Source organism: Protopterus annectens, chromosome 2.part2 (genome assembly GCF_019279795.1).
Source record: "Protopterus annectens isolate FY-2018-M chromosome 2.part2, PAN1.0, whole genome shotgun sequence".
In the NCBI taxonomy this organism is placed as follows: Eukaryota; Metazoa; Chordata; order Ceratodontiformes; family Protopteridae; genus Protopterus; species Protopterus annectens.
In genome coordinates, this window is record NC_056730.1 from 932,011,971 (window position 1) to 932,026,771 (window position 14,801).

At 38.5% G+C, this 14,801-nt stretch overlaps 1 protein-coding gene across 1 annotated transcript in view; it reads left to right on the forward strand.

The window, feature by feature from the left end:
- Positions 1–14,801, forward strand: part of LOC122795855 (xanthine dehydrogenase-like) — a 5,725,158-nt gene that overhangs the window by 1,493,485 nt on the left and 4,216,872 nt on the right. Inside the window, exon 14 of the mRNA XM_044064255.1 lies at positions 7,727–7,804. Coding sequence (XP_043920190.1) covers positions 7,727–7,804 — 78 coding nt within the window. The remainder of the gene's footprint in view (positions 1–7,726; positions 7,805–14,801) is intronic.

The following is a 14,801-nucleotide window of genomic DNA, read 5'->3' on the forward strand; positions in this document are numbered from 1 at the left end:
GGATAAATTCCTAAGGGAATCTCATTCTTGACAAAACAACCCAAAGATAATCCCGGTAGAACCAATAAAATGCATTCTCTGCATTCAAACGTAGGATAAACAAGTCTTTCCCCATCTGTTGGGCAACTAATTGGATCAAATACACACTCATGATATTGTCAAAGGTCTGCATGTTCTTAATAAGCCCATGTTGGTTCTGATACATTAGTTTTAGAAGTAATCTGACTAATCTGTTTGCTGGTATTCCAGTAAAAAGTTTATAATCATGATTTAGTATTGTGATAGGGTGATATGAATTATGATTATTAGGGTCTTTTCCCCCCTTAGGTAAAACAGTTATAAAAGCTTTCATCCAAGATTCTGAGGTCTTTTTATTGTTAATTATATCATTGAACAAACAGTGCAATATAGCTATTAGTTATTCAGTGTTCTCCTTCATTATTTATCCAAAACTCTCCTCCTGCTACAACAAAATCGCCAATTCACCACTGGGCACAGATCCTCCTCCCATCACTGTACTGCCCTCCACAAACTAAATTGGCTAGAGCTTCCCAACTACCTTATCTACACTCAACTAACTCATGCTCATAAGCTCATTTTCAAGCCCTCACTCTGCCCCTCGCTCGCCTCAACCTTCACCATGCTCCAACCTAGTAGACCACTAAGAACCAGCACTCAGAACCTAATTGAACTCCACAAACCTGCCCATCCAGCAGGCAAACTCCTACTCTCTTTTTCCCTAACCCGTCACTGGAACTCCCTCCCACCTCATATCTGCAGCACCAGCAGCCTCCCCGTCTTTAAAACTCTCCTACACTCACATTTATCATCTCTCTCTGGGAATGCTCATGTTCCCATCCTGCATAACACCCCCAGCTACTGCCTTATCCCCTTATTCTACAATCACATCCCCCCTATGGGAACATACACATTGTAAACAACCACTTATGTCCTATTCAAGTTGCAGGCCATATTTTGGTCCCTGGAATGGGTAGCTCTAGCAAATTCATTAGGTTTGGATCAGAGATTGCTCTGTAAGCCAGGCATAAGTCTCCCCTAAGAAGTCTATGCGATACTGAGTATAGTGACAGGGACTTTAGTCAGTCTCTGTAAGGCACATGCTGGAGTCCCTTGATCTTCTTAGTTAGAAACTTCTGATATCTCTCCAATTGCTGCAGGTGCTTTGTATGATATACATGCCGAAAGGGGCGTTATACTCAATTATGGGCCTGATTAGTGACTAGTATAGAGGGGTTATAACCTCCTTTGCTAATCAGGTGTGCTACGTAGAAAGTCTACCTTACTACAATAGACACATGGTGGCCAAAGTTAAGGTCGCAGTCTACTTGTGATCCTAAATCTCTTACCACTTTGTAGGTGCATAAGGTATTGTTGTTAATTTGATAGTGTGAAAGGACATTGTTTTTACGGAAGTGAATGATGATAAATTTCCTTGCATTCAGTTTGAGACTGTGACTAAGACACCAGTTGTTGGTCTGCGTAAGACTCTCCCGAAGTATACTGACATCATTTGGGGATTCAGTAATTGCACCCAGTTTGCAGTCATAGGTTCATAGGTAGGTGCTAGGCTATCGGCCCAAGGGCCTACGTAAGCCTAGCCAACAAGGTTCTCTGGTTTACGCCACCCAAGAAAGTTAATTTCCTGTGCCACTGTCGAGCAGAGATACAGAAGTGATCCCCGGGGTGTATTTCCTATTTCCCATCCACTCATCAAGATTTTTCTTGAAGAGTGCTAATGAAGAACTTTGCTTGACATAGATGGGTAGCTTGTTCCAGAGTATGGGAAGTCTCGGGGACAGGAATCTATCCCTCCAGCATGTCCTGTTTATTGTGGTGACTAGGTTTAGGTACCTAGAGTGTGTAGCTCGGAGGGACTGGGATTTCTTTAGGTGTAGCATGTCCAACAGCTTTGGGTTTGACATAGCTTTATATGTTAGCCAGAGATCACCTTGGAGTAGGTGATATGCTATGGAGTAAAGCTGGAGTTTTTTGAGGCGGTCATTGTAGGGCATTTGTTTGAGGCCAGTTATCCTCTTTGTGAGGTACTTCTGTGGACTTTCCAGTTGCTGCAGATATCTTGTGAGGTACATTCCAAAAGGGGCATTGTACTCTATAATGGGTCTAATGAGTGTCGAGTAGAGGGGAACAATGACCTCTTTTTTCCTGGATGAGAACCCTTTTATGAGGTGTGCCACGTAGAAGGACTTCCTGACTACTGTGGTGATGTGACTATCAAAGGAGAGACTACTGTCCACCTGGGTCCCAAGCTCTCTTTTCACACATTCGGTGTTAAGTAGATTGCTGCCTATGTAGTAGTTCATGGGTACAGAGTTTTTACCAAAGGGGATGACACTGCACTTTTGGCATTGAGCTTGAGGCCATGGCTCTGACACCAGGCATCTGTCTCAGCGAGGCCCTTCTGTAGGATGTCCACATCATTTGGGGACTTGACTATGGCTCCTAGTTTGCAGTCATCTACGAACTTCATTAGCCAGAGGCCTTCTATGTTAGCCCGTACTTCAGAGAAGTAGATATCAAAAAGGAGAGGTACCAGGGCTGAACCTTGTGGTACTCCACTTGTCACTGGTTTGAAGTCAGATTTGGAGTCTGCAATGTTTACAGTGTGGGTTCTGTCAGTGAGCCAGTTGGCAACCTATCTTGTGACATAGAGATTTATACCTAGTTTAGTGAGTTTAGCTATAATTCCAGAATGGGGGATGGTGTTGAAAGCCTCGGCGAGGTCAAGATAGGCTGTGTGAACCACCTTACCCTCATCTGCGGCTTTGTTGACTGCCTCAAAGAAGTCAATCAGGTTCAGGAGGCATGATCTGCCTTTCCCAAACCCTAACTGGGTGGGATCTAGAGTTTGGAGGTTACCAATGTCTTTGTTTATGAGTTCCATGATGATACATTCCATGGCCTTGCAGACCAGGCTCATCAGGCTAATAGGACAATAGTTCCTGAGATCAGTGGTGGCTCCCCCTTTGTGGAGTGGGATAACTGTTGTTGTATGCCATTGAATGGACACAAAGCCTGATGTGAGGCTATAATTGAACATGGTGCTTAGGTGGAGAGCCAGTTTGTTCTGAAGTTTGTGTAAAATGCAGCCTGGGATGTTGTCCGGTCCCATGGATGCTGTGTTTATGGCTTTAGAGAGTGCAGCTTTTACCTGTGTAGCTGTGATTACAGGGACTCAGCTTTCTTCCTGTATAACTTGGTCAGCCACAGCCCTTAGTTTTGGCCTGAACTTATGAGAAGTATACATCAAACAGTAGGAGGCCCAGCACTGATCCTTGTGGCACCCCTCTGGTGACAGGTCTGCTGCTTGATCTGGAGTCACCCACTTTGATAGTGTGTGACCGGTTTGTGAGCCAATTGGCAATCCATCTTTCAATAAAGGGGTTTACATTGTTTGCTAAGTTTATCAGTAATGCTTGAATGTGGTATTGTGTCAAAAGCCTTTGCCAAGTCGAGTTATGCTGTGTGCACAGATTTGCCCTCCTCAATGGCCCTGTTCACAATTTTGAAGAAATCTACCTGGTTTAACATGCAGGATCTGCCCTTGATGAAGCTGAATTTGGTTGGATCCAGGGTTTGGAGGTCACCTATGTCTTTATTTATGAGGTCCACGATGATACACTCCATGGCTTTGCATATGAGGCTGGTCAGACTTATGGGCCTGTAATTCCCTGAGTCTGTTGCTTAGCCACTTTTGGGGAGAGAAATAATTGTTGCTGTTCTCCATTCTGCAGGAACAAATCAAGTGGTTAGGCTGTGATTGTGTAGGGTACTTAATGGTGATGCTAGTTCCTGTTTTAGTTTAAGAAGACAGCCTGGGATGCCTTCTGGTCCCATAGAGGCTGTGTTTTTTGCCTTAGACAAAGTTTTAATGACCTGCTTTTCAGGTCTGTAGGGTGGGGGGGGGGGTGGAGGGGCAAGGTTTGTGATAAGTTTGGAAGGGATAAGGGAGTGAAATTTTCATCAAATCTGTCCGCTAGCAGGTTTGCTATCTCCGCAGGATCAGTGTGTGTGATACCGTTAGTCACTAGATCTGCACATGCTTGGGTCCTACCTTCTAGGCTACATATGTAGCTGTAAAAGGCCTTATGGTTATCCTTTGCTATGATTGCTAGTTTCTCTCAAAGTTACTCTGAGAATTTGACGTATTGTCTTATTTGCCTGTTTAGGCCGAGGAGAGTGCTTTTCCATTGTTGGGGCCTAGCTTAGTTTTCTTAGACAGCAACATTTTGTATTTGTTGTAAAGTTTGTTGATGTATGTCCACCAGGGTGGCTTTTTTTTTTTTTTTTTTACTTGAGGGTCTGGCTTTGATTCTGTCAGGAAGAGCTGAGTGTATACCCTTATGCAAATGATTGTACAGGGCTTTAGTGTAAGCTTTGGTGTAGTTACCACTTCCAGCTGAGAGTGGGGCTTGGAATGCATTTATACCTTCCCTAGGAGGGTATAGTTTGCTTTGGTGAAGTTTTTTAGTCTTAGTTTGCCCTTTGTGAGTTCTGATATTAGTGCCATTTTGAAGGTAACTGATCTTTGGTCAGATTTAACTAATGAGGTCCCACAATTGAGGTGGTGCTTCTATATGTCATGTTAGTGAGGACCAGATCTAGTATGTTTTTTCCGCTTGTTGGGGTATGAACAATTTGTTCCAGGGTATTTGAGTTAACAAGGTCAAGGAACTTTGGTGCTAGTGAGTTAGGGCTAGAGTTGCTATCCCAGTTGATGGTAGGATAATTGAAATCCCCCATGACCGGAGTGTTTGGCAGTATTTGGAGTGACTCCATTTTGGTCAAGTAGACCTTCATGCACATCATGATCCATAGAGGGTTATCTATAACTTGCTGTGACTTGAATGAGTTCTTACCCACGGTAATCTAAACATGGAGTAACTCCATCGAGTTGTCCAGTCTAACTAGTCAGGAGGTAAATTTATCTCTAATATAGATAGAAACACCACCTCCTTTGGTTCTCAAATGTTCATTTTGTGGTCAGAAGGTGTGGAAGGCATTGTAGCCTTGCAAGGCCAGAGTACTCTCTCAGGCATTGAACCTCTGACATCTACATCCTCCAGTGATAGAAGTGCTTCTAGGTTGTGCAGTTTTTGTTTTATCCTCCTAGCATTTAGCAGCATAACCCTTATTTTGTTATGGTTGGGAATTTTTACATCGGCTAATTTGTTTTTGAGACCTTGCCTAAAAAAAGGCACTGTGTGGGAGGCAAGAGCCGTTGCCAACAGTTGAAAGCCTAGTGGTGCCAGGTGCAAACAGTCTCTGGCAAAGCAGAGAGGCTTATTGATCATGTCATCCCAGGCTGACAGAAACTGGATCCCCTTTGAATGACACCAAAAACTAAGCCAATTATTGAAATTATTTTGTTTATACTGTGGCATCATTCCAGGTCAGGGTTATATGCTGCTCAAGGCTAGGGACATACCTGCCAAGGACATACTCAGAGAGCTCAAACATGTATTTCTTCATGTAGTCCAGTGAGGTATGTCTCAGGTCATTCACTCCAACATGAGCTATGACAGAGTCATAATAGTACTTGTTGCTGAGAGACCTGAGTGCATGCGTGATCTGATGAATCCTGGCACTGGACAGGATGTAAGTCAGGTTCTTTTCTTAAGATTCCTTGAGATTCTCTGGTGCTTATTCAACATTGCAACTACTGAACAAACAGAAAGCAATTAAGAAATTTCCAATAAGCACGTATAAACTTGAAAAAACAGAGCTAAGTGAAATAGAGATTGGAACAGCACAATTTTATCCAGGGTAGTTGAACAAATGAAGGACTTGCAGTCATGCCCTTCCCCCATTGAAACATCCTTATGCCAGAACATTCAAACAAAATGTGACAGAAATCAATAACAATTATAGATAATAAATAGGGTTAAGCAGGTTAATTGAGTTTTGTTATTCTGTAAATAAAATCTGTTGTGTTAATTACAGGTCTGAAAATGAAATATTTATACAAACAAAGCAGCAGGTGAATATGAATGTGTAGATGTACTGAAGCGCTATATCATGGAAAAGATGCCATAGTTAGGAAGTGGTCATACGTTCATGTAAATACCAGGTTGCCGGTCTGCAGATTATTACAAGCCTAGTTAATGATCAAAGGTCCGAATCATGTCCTACAGTGATCAGAGGTCTGAATCATGTCTTGCACCTTGTAGCAAAATGCATAATATAGATGATGTACATACTGCAGTGTCTTGTTCTGACCTAAGAAATGTCAGTACAGTTAGTCAGGAAATTTTGGATGTATTAATGTTAGATATAGGACTGTGAGGTAATTCCCAGTACTAGGCAGGTGGAGGTAAATAGAGATACAATGCTTATTTTCCTCAGAGAGCTATCGGGTGTCACATATTACAAAACAAGCTTTCTCAGCCTGGACAGAAACAAGTTCTAAGACATTGCATATACTAAAGGAAACAGGTTTGGGATAGATGCTGACAGCAGTCAAGAGGGCAAGAAGTACAAAGTTGCCCCTGAAGCATTAATACTGAGTAGAATGTGACATAGTGTACATAGGAATGTCATGAAATGAACTGGAAGTCTTGTATGACTGCTTAGTGTGTGCTGGGTGATAAGATGGTACAGTAAACCTAGTGGTATTAGTAGACATATTAGAAATTAGACATACAAAATAAAATAGTAGAAAGACATGGTAGAGTCTGAAAAACTGAAAAGAAAACCGTGCTGCAACTGATTAATCTGGGTTGTAGCCACTGGTTTAGATGTCTTCGATTTGTGCTTTTTTTCTTTTACTAGCTGCATTTTGATGATCAGTCCCCCCACATCACTCCTAAAACCTGATCAAGATGAACTCCACCTTTCATCTCCATTAGCTGTTATGTCTGTTACAATTGCCACTGACAATCTATCATACTTGCTCAGTTTGCCACTTTTCCTACACTTCACAGTAGTGTCTTTCAGCTGTTCTCACATCAGATCCACTTTTTCCATCATCCTCATCCTTGTTGTAGTCTGTATGTCTTTATCTGTACCACGTTTCTGCCCTTTTGTCTCACTCCACACACTTTTTCTGCACCATATTTCTGCCGTTTCTCCTCCCCCAAATTCACACACTTTGTAGGTAAAACATCAGGTGGACAGTGTGCTTGTTTTCTAACCACTACTCTCTTCTAGACATTGTCCTATTGCTAAGATATCTAGGAGATCTCAGTCACTTACTGTTGATGTTAGCCCAATTACATCAAACTGGCAGCCTTTGTCCTTCATCTCTTCAAGTGTTAAATCTTCCTCACCAGATGCTTGTATCAACCAGTCTGCACAAACCATGTCACATAGCATTTATTTTTTTCATGATAACAGCAACAAAATAAAGACTTCCCTGTATTTTATATTAAACACTGTAGTAGTATAAACCAGGGGAAGGTTTTAATTTAAGAGTGTGAGAGGATATAGAAATCATTGTCTCTGTTGCCTCTTCATCATTGATATTACCTTTACCCAAGTTCACAAGCCTGCATTTCTAAACTGAAACTGACAGCTTAATCAATTTGGCCTCATTTGAAATATTGTGTTACTTTGCGTCTTTGCAGTGTACATATTAATTTTATCATCTACCTTATTTCATTGTATTATTATGTCCAGAACATATTGTATAAAAGTACACTTTTTAGCCAAGAACTGCAGAGATAAATAAAAGTATTTATGATTTTAGGTTATTTTGAATGTCTACATACCGGTACTTTCAGATGGTGAAAGCATGAGGACTTTCAAAGTCATGCCTCGAGCCCAGGTAATTACATTTTGCATTTCATTTTTTGTTGAATTGTTCTGTATTCCATCAAGGTCAATTTATAATGCCACTGAAATAATAGATTTTGTGAAGGTAATGGTATGCATACCCCAGGCTATATTTGTAACTCAAAAACATTGTTATTCACCTGAGATCAAAGCCCATTGCTTTGTAGATTAAATAAACCTGAAAACAGGACTCACTTTAATTGGCATTTATTGATTCTGTGAGCATGTTTATCTACTGTATTGCTTTCTTCCTTTTCCTGTGGCAGCCTGTGTGGCTTTTGAAGGCAACTAGTAGCTCAGAAAATCTTACAAACATCTGACTGAAGTACAAGGCATTCCTGTAAATATGTATATGTGAACTCACACGCTCTGTCACACACATGTGAGCATAATATGTATGTGGATGCTTTAAAAATATCATTTGACTTATTTCTTGTTTGTGCAAGTGCAAAGCATGGTTTATGTGTGACCGCAGTGTATCTTGCTCAAATAAGCTAGTCAGGGATGATGATATTGCCAGGGATAAACTCCGAATAAGGAAGTTTAAAATGGAGCAATAAATTCTGAAGGCACTGACTGATTTCCAGTATTGTGAATTTTAGATTATATTCAGAAAGCAATAAGGAAAGCACGACGTATGAATCATTAGTCTGTCTAGCTTTCATATTCAGACTGTGCAGCTATCCATCAGGTTATTGCAAGCAGTGCTGTCTTCTGTTGTCCTGACATGTAAGCATTCTATTTCCCTTGGCATTTGTCTCAGAATCCACCAGTGGGAACTCGCATCATAAAACACATTTTAGGTATCATGATTATCAAACCTGCTGTTGGTCAGAGTGATTGCCTTATGATTAATCTCTTTATTCTGTCAGTCTTTCATGTGAATGCTAATTTGATCTGTTTGTCTTCCATGGTGTTGTAATTGTTTCTTTTTTTAAATAAGAAACATCTTTATTATAACAAATTATGTATGACATAAACAATCATACATTTATATAAATGAAAACAAACCAGACTGACATCATTTTAGTTGCAGACATTATACATCACAAACCATATCCAGTCATTGTCAGCCAAACATTATAGAGCTCATTCAAATCCTACCTTCTTTTAAACCTCGTTCCTCCTCTGCATGTATTGTTCCCACAATTTTCAATTTTTTCCTATGTAATTTGCTCCTACACTTTTCCTAAAGATCCAAATCCTAGTCATTGTCTTTCTCTTACTGTATTCACTACATCTAGTAAAGTTGGTTTTGGCTTTGATTTCCATTTTTTAGCAATTGCTTTTCTGGCAGCCACCATAATTGGACTCCGCAAGGCCTTACTATGTCTAAGCAATTTCAATTCTGTATCATAGCTCAAAAAATAATTTCTTTAGTTGCTCCACTTTGCTCACCCACTTTCTCTGACAGAGCAGTCTGTAGGGAATCTTTTAAGTCTTCCAACTCAATACACTCCTAGAAAATATGTTCCCAGTTACCCCTTTTTTCCACATCACCCCTCCAACATTTGCTGTCTGCCTGGGGAAAAATTCTTTGGAGTCTACTTTGGATGTAAAAATACTTATGCAAACATTTCCAAGCAAAGATCCTAAATCTTTTAGACTTTGTTGCATATTTGGGAACCATGCATATATCCCCATTGTTTCTTTGTGAATTGTTTATCCAATCTCTCTTCCCAATCCTTTCTACCTTCCTCTGATTGATTCTTATAGTTATCATGCAATATTTTGTATGCTCTACTAATTATTTTGTTTTTAACTGCAGCTTCTGTTCTAAACTCTACTAAAACTCTACCAGTGCTGGTCTTTTACTTAGGATCCCCCTATTTCTTTCTCCTTGACTATCCTCTGATACAATACTTAATAGTGAAGGCAGTCTGTATCCTGCAGTCCAAATAAAATCTTGACCTATTCCCATTCTCTTACTTTTCACTCTTTAATTATTTGCTCCCAATGCCTTGGTTCTTTTACCACTTTTCTACAAAAAAAATCCAGCCCCCTCTTGCCTATTGTCTGTATCCCTAATTGCAGTCATCCCTATCAGCAGAATTTCCTTTTTCCATTCCCATGTTGGCTTAGTTCTTAGACTACTTTCTGCTACTTTATGAATATAATATTCTGCATGGTTATTGTTATTGTCCTTAAGGATTTGTATCCAAAATACAAGTCTCTTGAGCTCCCCCCGTTTCATCATCATCCCTTTCCACTTTGAATTATAGGTTTCTGCTTGTACTATGTATAGGAGCCTTAACTGTGTAGCTCTGAAATACCCCTTCAAATCGGGTAATCCAAAACCACCTTGTTCAACTGGAAGAATCAGTTTACCCCACTTGACTCTTGCCGTCTTTCCTCCCAGATAAAACCCTTCATCTCCTTATTAATTGCTATCCGCAAATTCTCCTCTTGTTGATAAAAATATACCTAAACTGTGTAGAAAAAAGGAACTAAAAACATTTTAACTGCTTGTATCTTCCATAGCCATATAACAGAGCTTCCTGTTTCTCAGCATTTTTGTATTATCTTTTGTTTAGTCTTTTCCCACATATCATTAGCTGCCACAACAGAATCCTAAGTACTTCATTTTATCATGTCCCCATAAATATGGATATTGCTGAACCAGTTCGTGTGTGGGTACATTATTTACAGCTATTGCCTTTGTTTTAGCTTTATTAATTTTGTATCCCCAAAAATATGAAACTGCATCAAAATGTTCCACAAAACTGAAATGTCCTTTTCTGGTTTTATCAGGTATAAAATAATATCTGTAAATAGAACCAGCTTTTCTTGATTACCATACCATTTATATCCTTGAATTTCTGAGTATCTTATCTTCTTTGCCAATGGTTCTAAATATAGTGCAAATAACAAAAGGGAAAGAGGACACCCCTGCCTGGTTCCTGTGTTCAAGCAGAAATTGTCAGAGAGGAGCCGACCAGCTTTAATTTTTGCTTTTGACCCCTCATATATTCTCCTAATCAACCATATAATTTTAGCAGGGAATGCAAATGCTTCCTTTGCTCTGCTCTTAAACTCCCAGCTTAACCCGTCAGATGCTTTCTCTGCATCAAGACCCAGCAGCATCAGTGGTGTTGTCTTGCATTCAGCTTCCTTCTGGATCATCAATGTTCCGTTAATGTTGAATGAAGAGAAAAAAGCACAAGTGTGAAAACTGCTGTGTTTCTACACTTGTGCTTTTTTTTTCTCTCTGCGCTCAGTTTTGGTTGCTGGCTACTAGTGTGGTTTGTCTGCTGGTGGATTTTTTGTGTTTTATGTTTTGTTAATGTCAAATTTTTAACTCCCCTCCACAAAACCTCATTGATCCATGTCTATCAATTTTGGCATCACCTTTGCCATTCTTGTAGCCATTATAGACATAAGCACTTTATAATCATGGTTTAGGATTAAAATGGGCATATATGAAGCTGGATCTTTGCCCTCTTTAGGTATTACAGTCACCACTGCTTTCTTCCATGAGGTTGGTGCTTCTTTTATGTTAAAATACTGTTAAACAAAACCTTCCAGGTTTTTATCACTTTTTTCCCTCCTAGCCTCCAAACATGCACAGGAATACCATCTGTTCCTGTAGACTTTCTTGTTGATGAGTCATTTTTATCTCATCTCCTCCTGTCCTAACTATTAGTAATTGAGCCTCATCTACCTCTAACCTTGGGATATTTAATTCTTCCATAAACATTTCCATTTATACCTTTTCTTGATCTTCATATTTCTCTGCTTTATACAGACTTTCATAAAATTTCCTAAATATTTTTAGTACCTCTACAGGATCTCTTGTTATCTTCCTTGTTATAGGCTCCCGGAGCTTGGTGACAACCCTTTTTCCTTTCTGTTACTTGAGCCATTGCACCAAAAGTCTTTGCGCTCCGGCATTATTATCAAAAAACAGTTGTTTAACAGCAGTTTTTTCTAAACTCATGCATATTATCAAGGTAATCCTTTATTTTCTGTTTAGCACTCTGCAGTTGCTCTTCTTGTTCTGTGAGATTCCTCCCATTCTACAGTACTTTAACATTTGTCAGTCCCTCTAAATACTTTTTGTTGCTTCTTAATCATATCTCTCTTTCTTGTATTTCCACCCTATTTTAAAACTCCATTTTGTAATAACTCCAGAATAATTTCCCCTACCCACTGCTTGAATTCCTCAATTTTCAACAGATGGATAGAAAAGCACCAGTGTCTCATTTTTATTTCATTACCATGCTTTTTTATTTTAGTTATTATTGATCTGTGATCTAAAATAGTTATTGGACGCTTATCAAAACTTTCAATTAAATGCACATATTCCTGTGAAATATAAGTTCTGTCTAGCCTAGCCCAGTTTTTGTATCTTGGGGAATAATATGTAAATTCACTACAAACTCCTAATACTGAATTCACATCTTCCACGCCAAACATTTTCATAAAATTCTTCAAAAATCAATCCTCCTTTGTTATATTTTCCTTTCTCGGCCCCCTGACACATTTTCAAATTCCAGTCTCCACCTGTAAGTAATATCCCCACTGAAAGCTGATTATTTCTTCCAGATTTTTCTTAAGCTCCATTATATAAGTTTTAGGTGGAATATAAATACATGCCAGTGTAATCCTCCTCCCTTGCCAGTAGCCCTTTAGTACTACAAATCTATCATTATTATCTTTTTATTATCTCTGTCACTATTGGAGTTCCACTTGCAATTAATATAAGTACTCCTCCTTTCCTTTTCCCAGGTATTTCACTGAATAACTGTCCTGAAAACCTTTCTTTATCAAATTGACATGTTAATTTCTTTCCAAATGTGCCTCCTGTAGCATAGCTATTTGCACTCTATTTTGTTAATGGTTCACTACTCTCATATATATATATATATATATATATATATATATATATATATATATATACACACACACACACACACATATATATATATATATATATATATATATATATATATATATATATATCTGTGAGACCATTAACCTTTAAAGATAATATTGAAAGGTTCATTATGTTAAAAAGTTATTCCCACCTTTTATTCGTAACAGCTTTTTGTTAAGTATCTAGTTCCAGCTTTTGTGTTACATGCACACACTAATGTTTGGCAGGTTGACCTTTTATACAGTTTTTTTCTTGTCATTGCCATTTGAGTCTATGTCACAGCTTACAAAACCTTTTGTTTTATTTAAAGCCCTCGGGCAAGTTTTATCCCTAATTGTTGATATGAATTATTATAAATGAATTTATATGAATGCATCCTTCCTTTTATGCTCCTGTACTTTGGAGGGTAAGGCTGATTGAAAATGTATAAGCAATGTCCAGGTGTGTAGGCATACATTTATTTATTGAGTGTTAGATTTTTTCCTGTTTTTCATATTTGTTGTCAATAGTACAGCCTTTCAAACATTAAGATTCACAGACTGCAGCAGTAAACTGGACTCCGAATTTGATTATAGCTTCTTTACATAGTTTAGTACTGTAATTTGTAAGCTAGTCTCATTGGCATGCTTTTCAGTTGTTCTGCATAAAGGACCTCATATATTCTTTGTGACTGTCATTTACAGATAAACTGGTGTAGTATTTTATAGTGTTATTCCATCCTTACTGCATGGAATGTAGTTTAACTTAATTTTTGGAAGAGTAAGCCAATATTTCAGTGATGTATTAGAAACCTGTTTCTCCTAACGCCTTATGCTTATTTTTTGCTCACTTGGTCCCCTTGTATGCAGAAAAGGGTAAGAATAACAGTATGGTGGAAAAGGTACAAGTCTGTTGCTAGTGCTTCCCTGTCACTCCCTACTAAAAAGTAGTGAACAAGTCCACACCAACTATTATACTTGTGGTATATCATTTTCACTTTTGTACGAAGATTATATTAGTGTTGAGAAAGACAGTAGCATCATTCATTTACCCAGATCACAGACTGCTCCCAGTCCTTAGAAAAGTAAATTTTTTAAGTTAGTGAGTTAAACTGGTTAATAGTAAGTGTACTGGCAAAAATGCTGTCAGCACAACCATCAATCCCAGAATCATAGTATTTATATTAAGAGTTATCAGGTTCAGCTGGATATTGCAGCTGGATATTGTACTCATGGTTAGTCTCAGCTCAGCTGTAGTTTGTTCAGAATGCAGTAGTATAATGTTTATGCTTTGTCTTTTGTCTGTTATAACTAAACCAGGTCCTTAAGTTTAGCACAAAGCATCCTAGAGTAAATAAAAAACTTCATTCTAATTCATCTTGCTTTGCATTCACTAGTCCTCCTTGTCCACTAAATTTATTCCTGGCTTACAACACCCTGGAAAGGATTTGGCTGTGAAATCTTATAGGAAAATTTTAAGTTAAGATTTACATTTTGCTAAGGCATCATTCCTTGTGTATTTTGGAGGAATTCCATCAACATGTACTCTGTAAGCATAAAGTTCAACACATTGTGTTCTATACCAAATCTGAAACAAATGCTTACTGTCCATGTATATTGGCAGTAAGGACAAAAAATACATTTATTTGCAAAGGTGGCTGTTACTATCCTCATTAACTAGAACATCAGGTCTTCGGAGATTATTAAGATAACACCACTTTCCAAATGGTGTATATTGTTATTTGAACCATAAGAGTAAAGTGCATTTTGACTGACTGATCCATGCTTTGGCATCTTCTTGAAGAGTATTTGCTTACAATAGCAGGTAAATGTTGCAAAGAGTATGGTGTTTTGCTTTTAATTCTGAAAGATGTTTTCAGTTAATAGTCTGTTTAACATGTATATGCCAGTGCAGAATGTTGGATTATACTGGAAATGTACTGAAGCAGTACTGGTTGGTGTGTGGTTAAAATGGTTGTATTGCTTTTACAAGTGCTGCCAGAAGCACTAGCACACAAATTAAACTTAATTTCGATAAGTCAGTGAAAACAAAGATAATCAGTGGGAGGCAATGTACAGGATTTCACTCTTAATTAAAAGGAAAGAAAAAAATGCATTGTTGTCACTACCAGAAG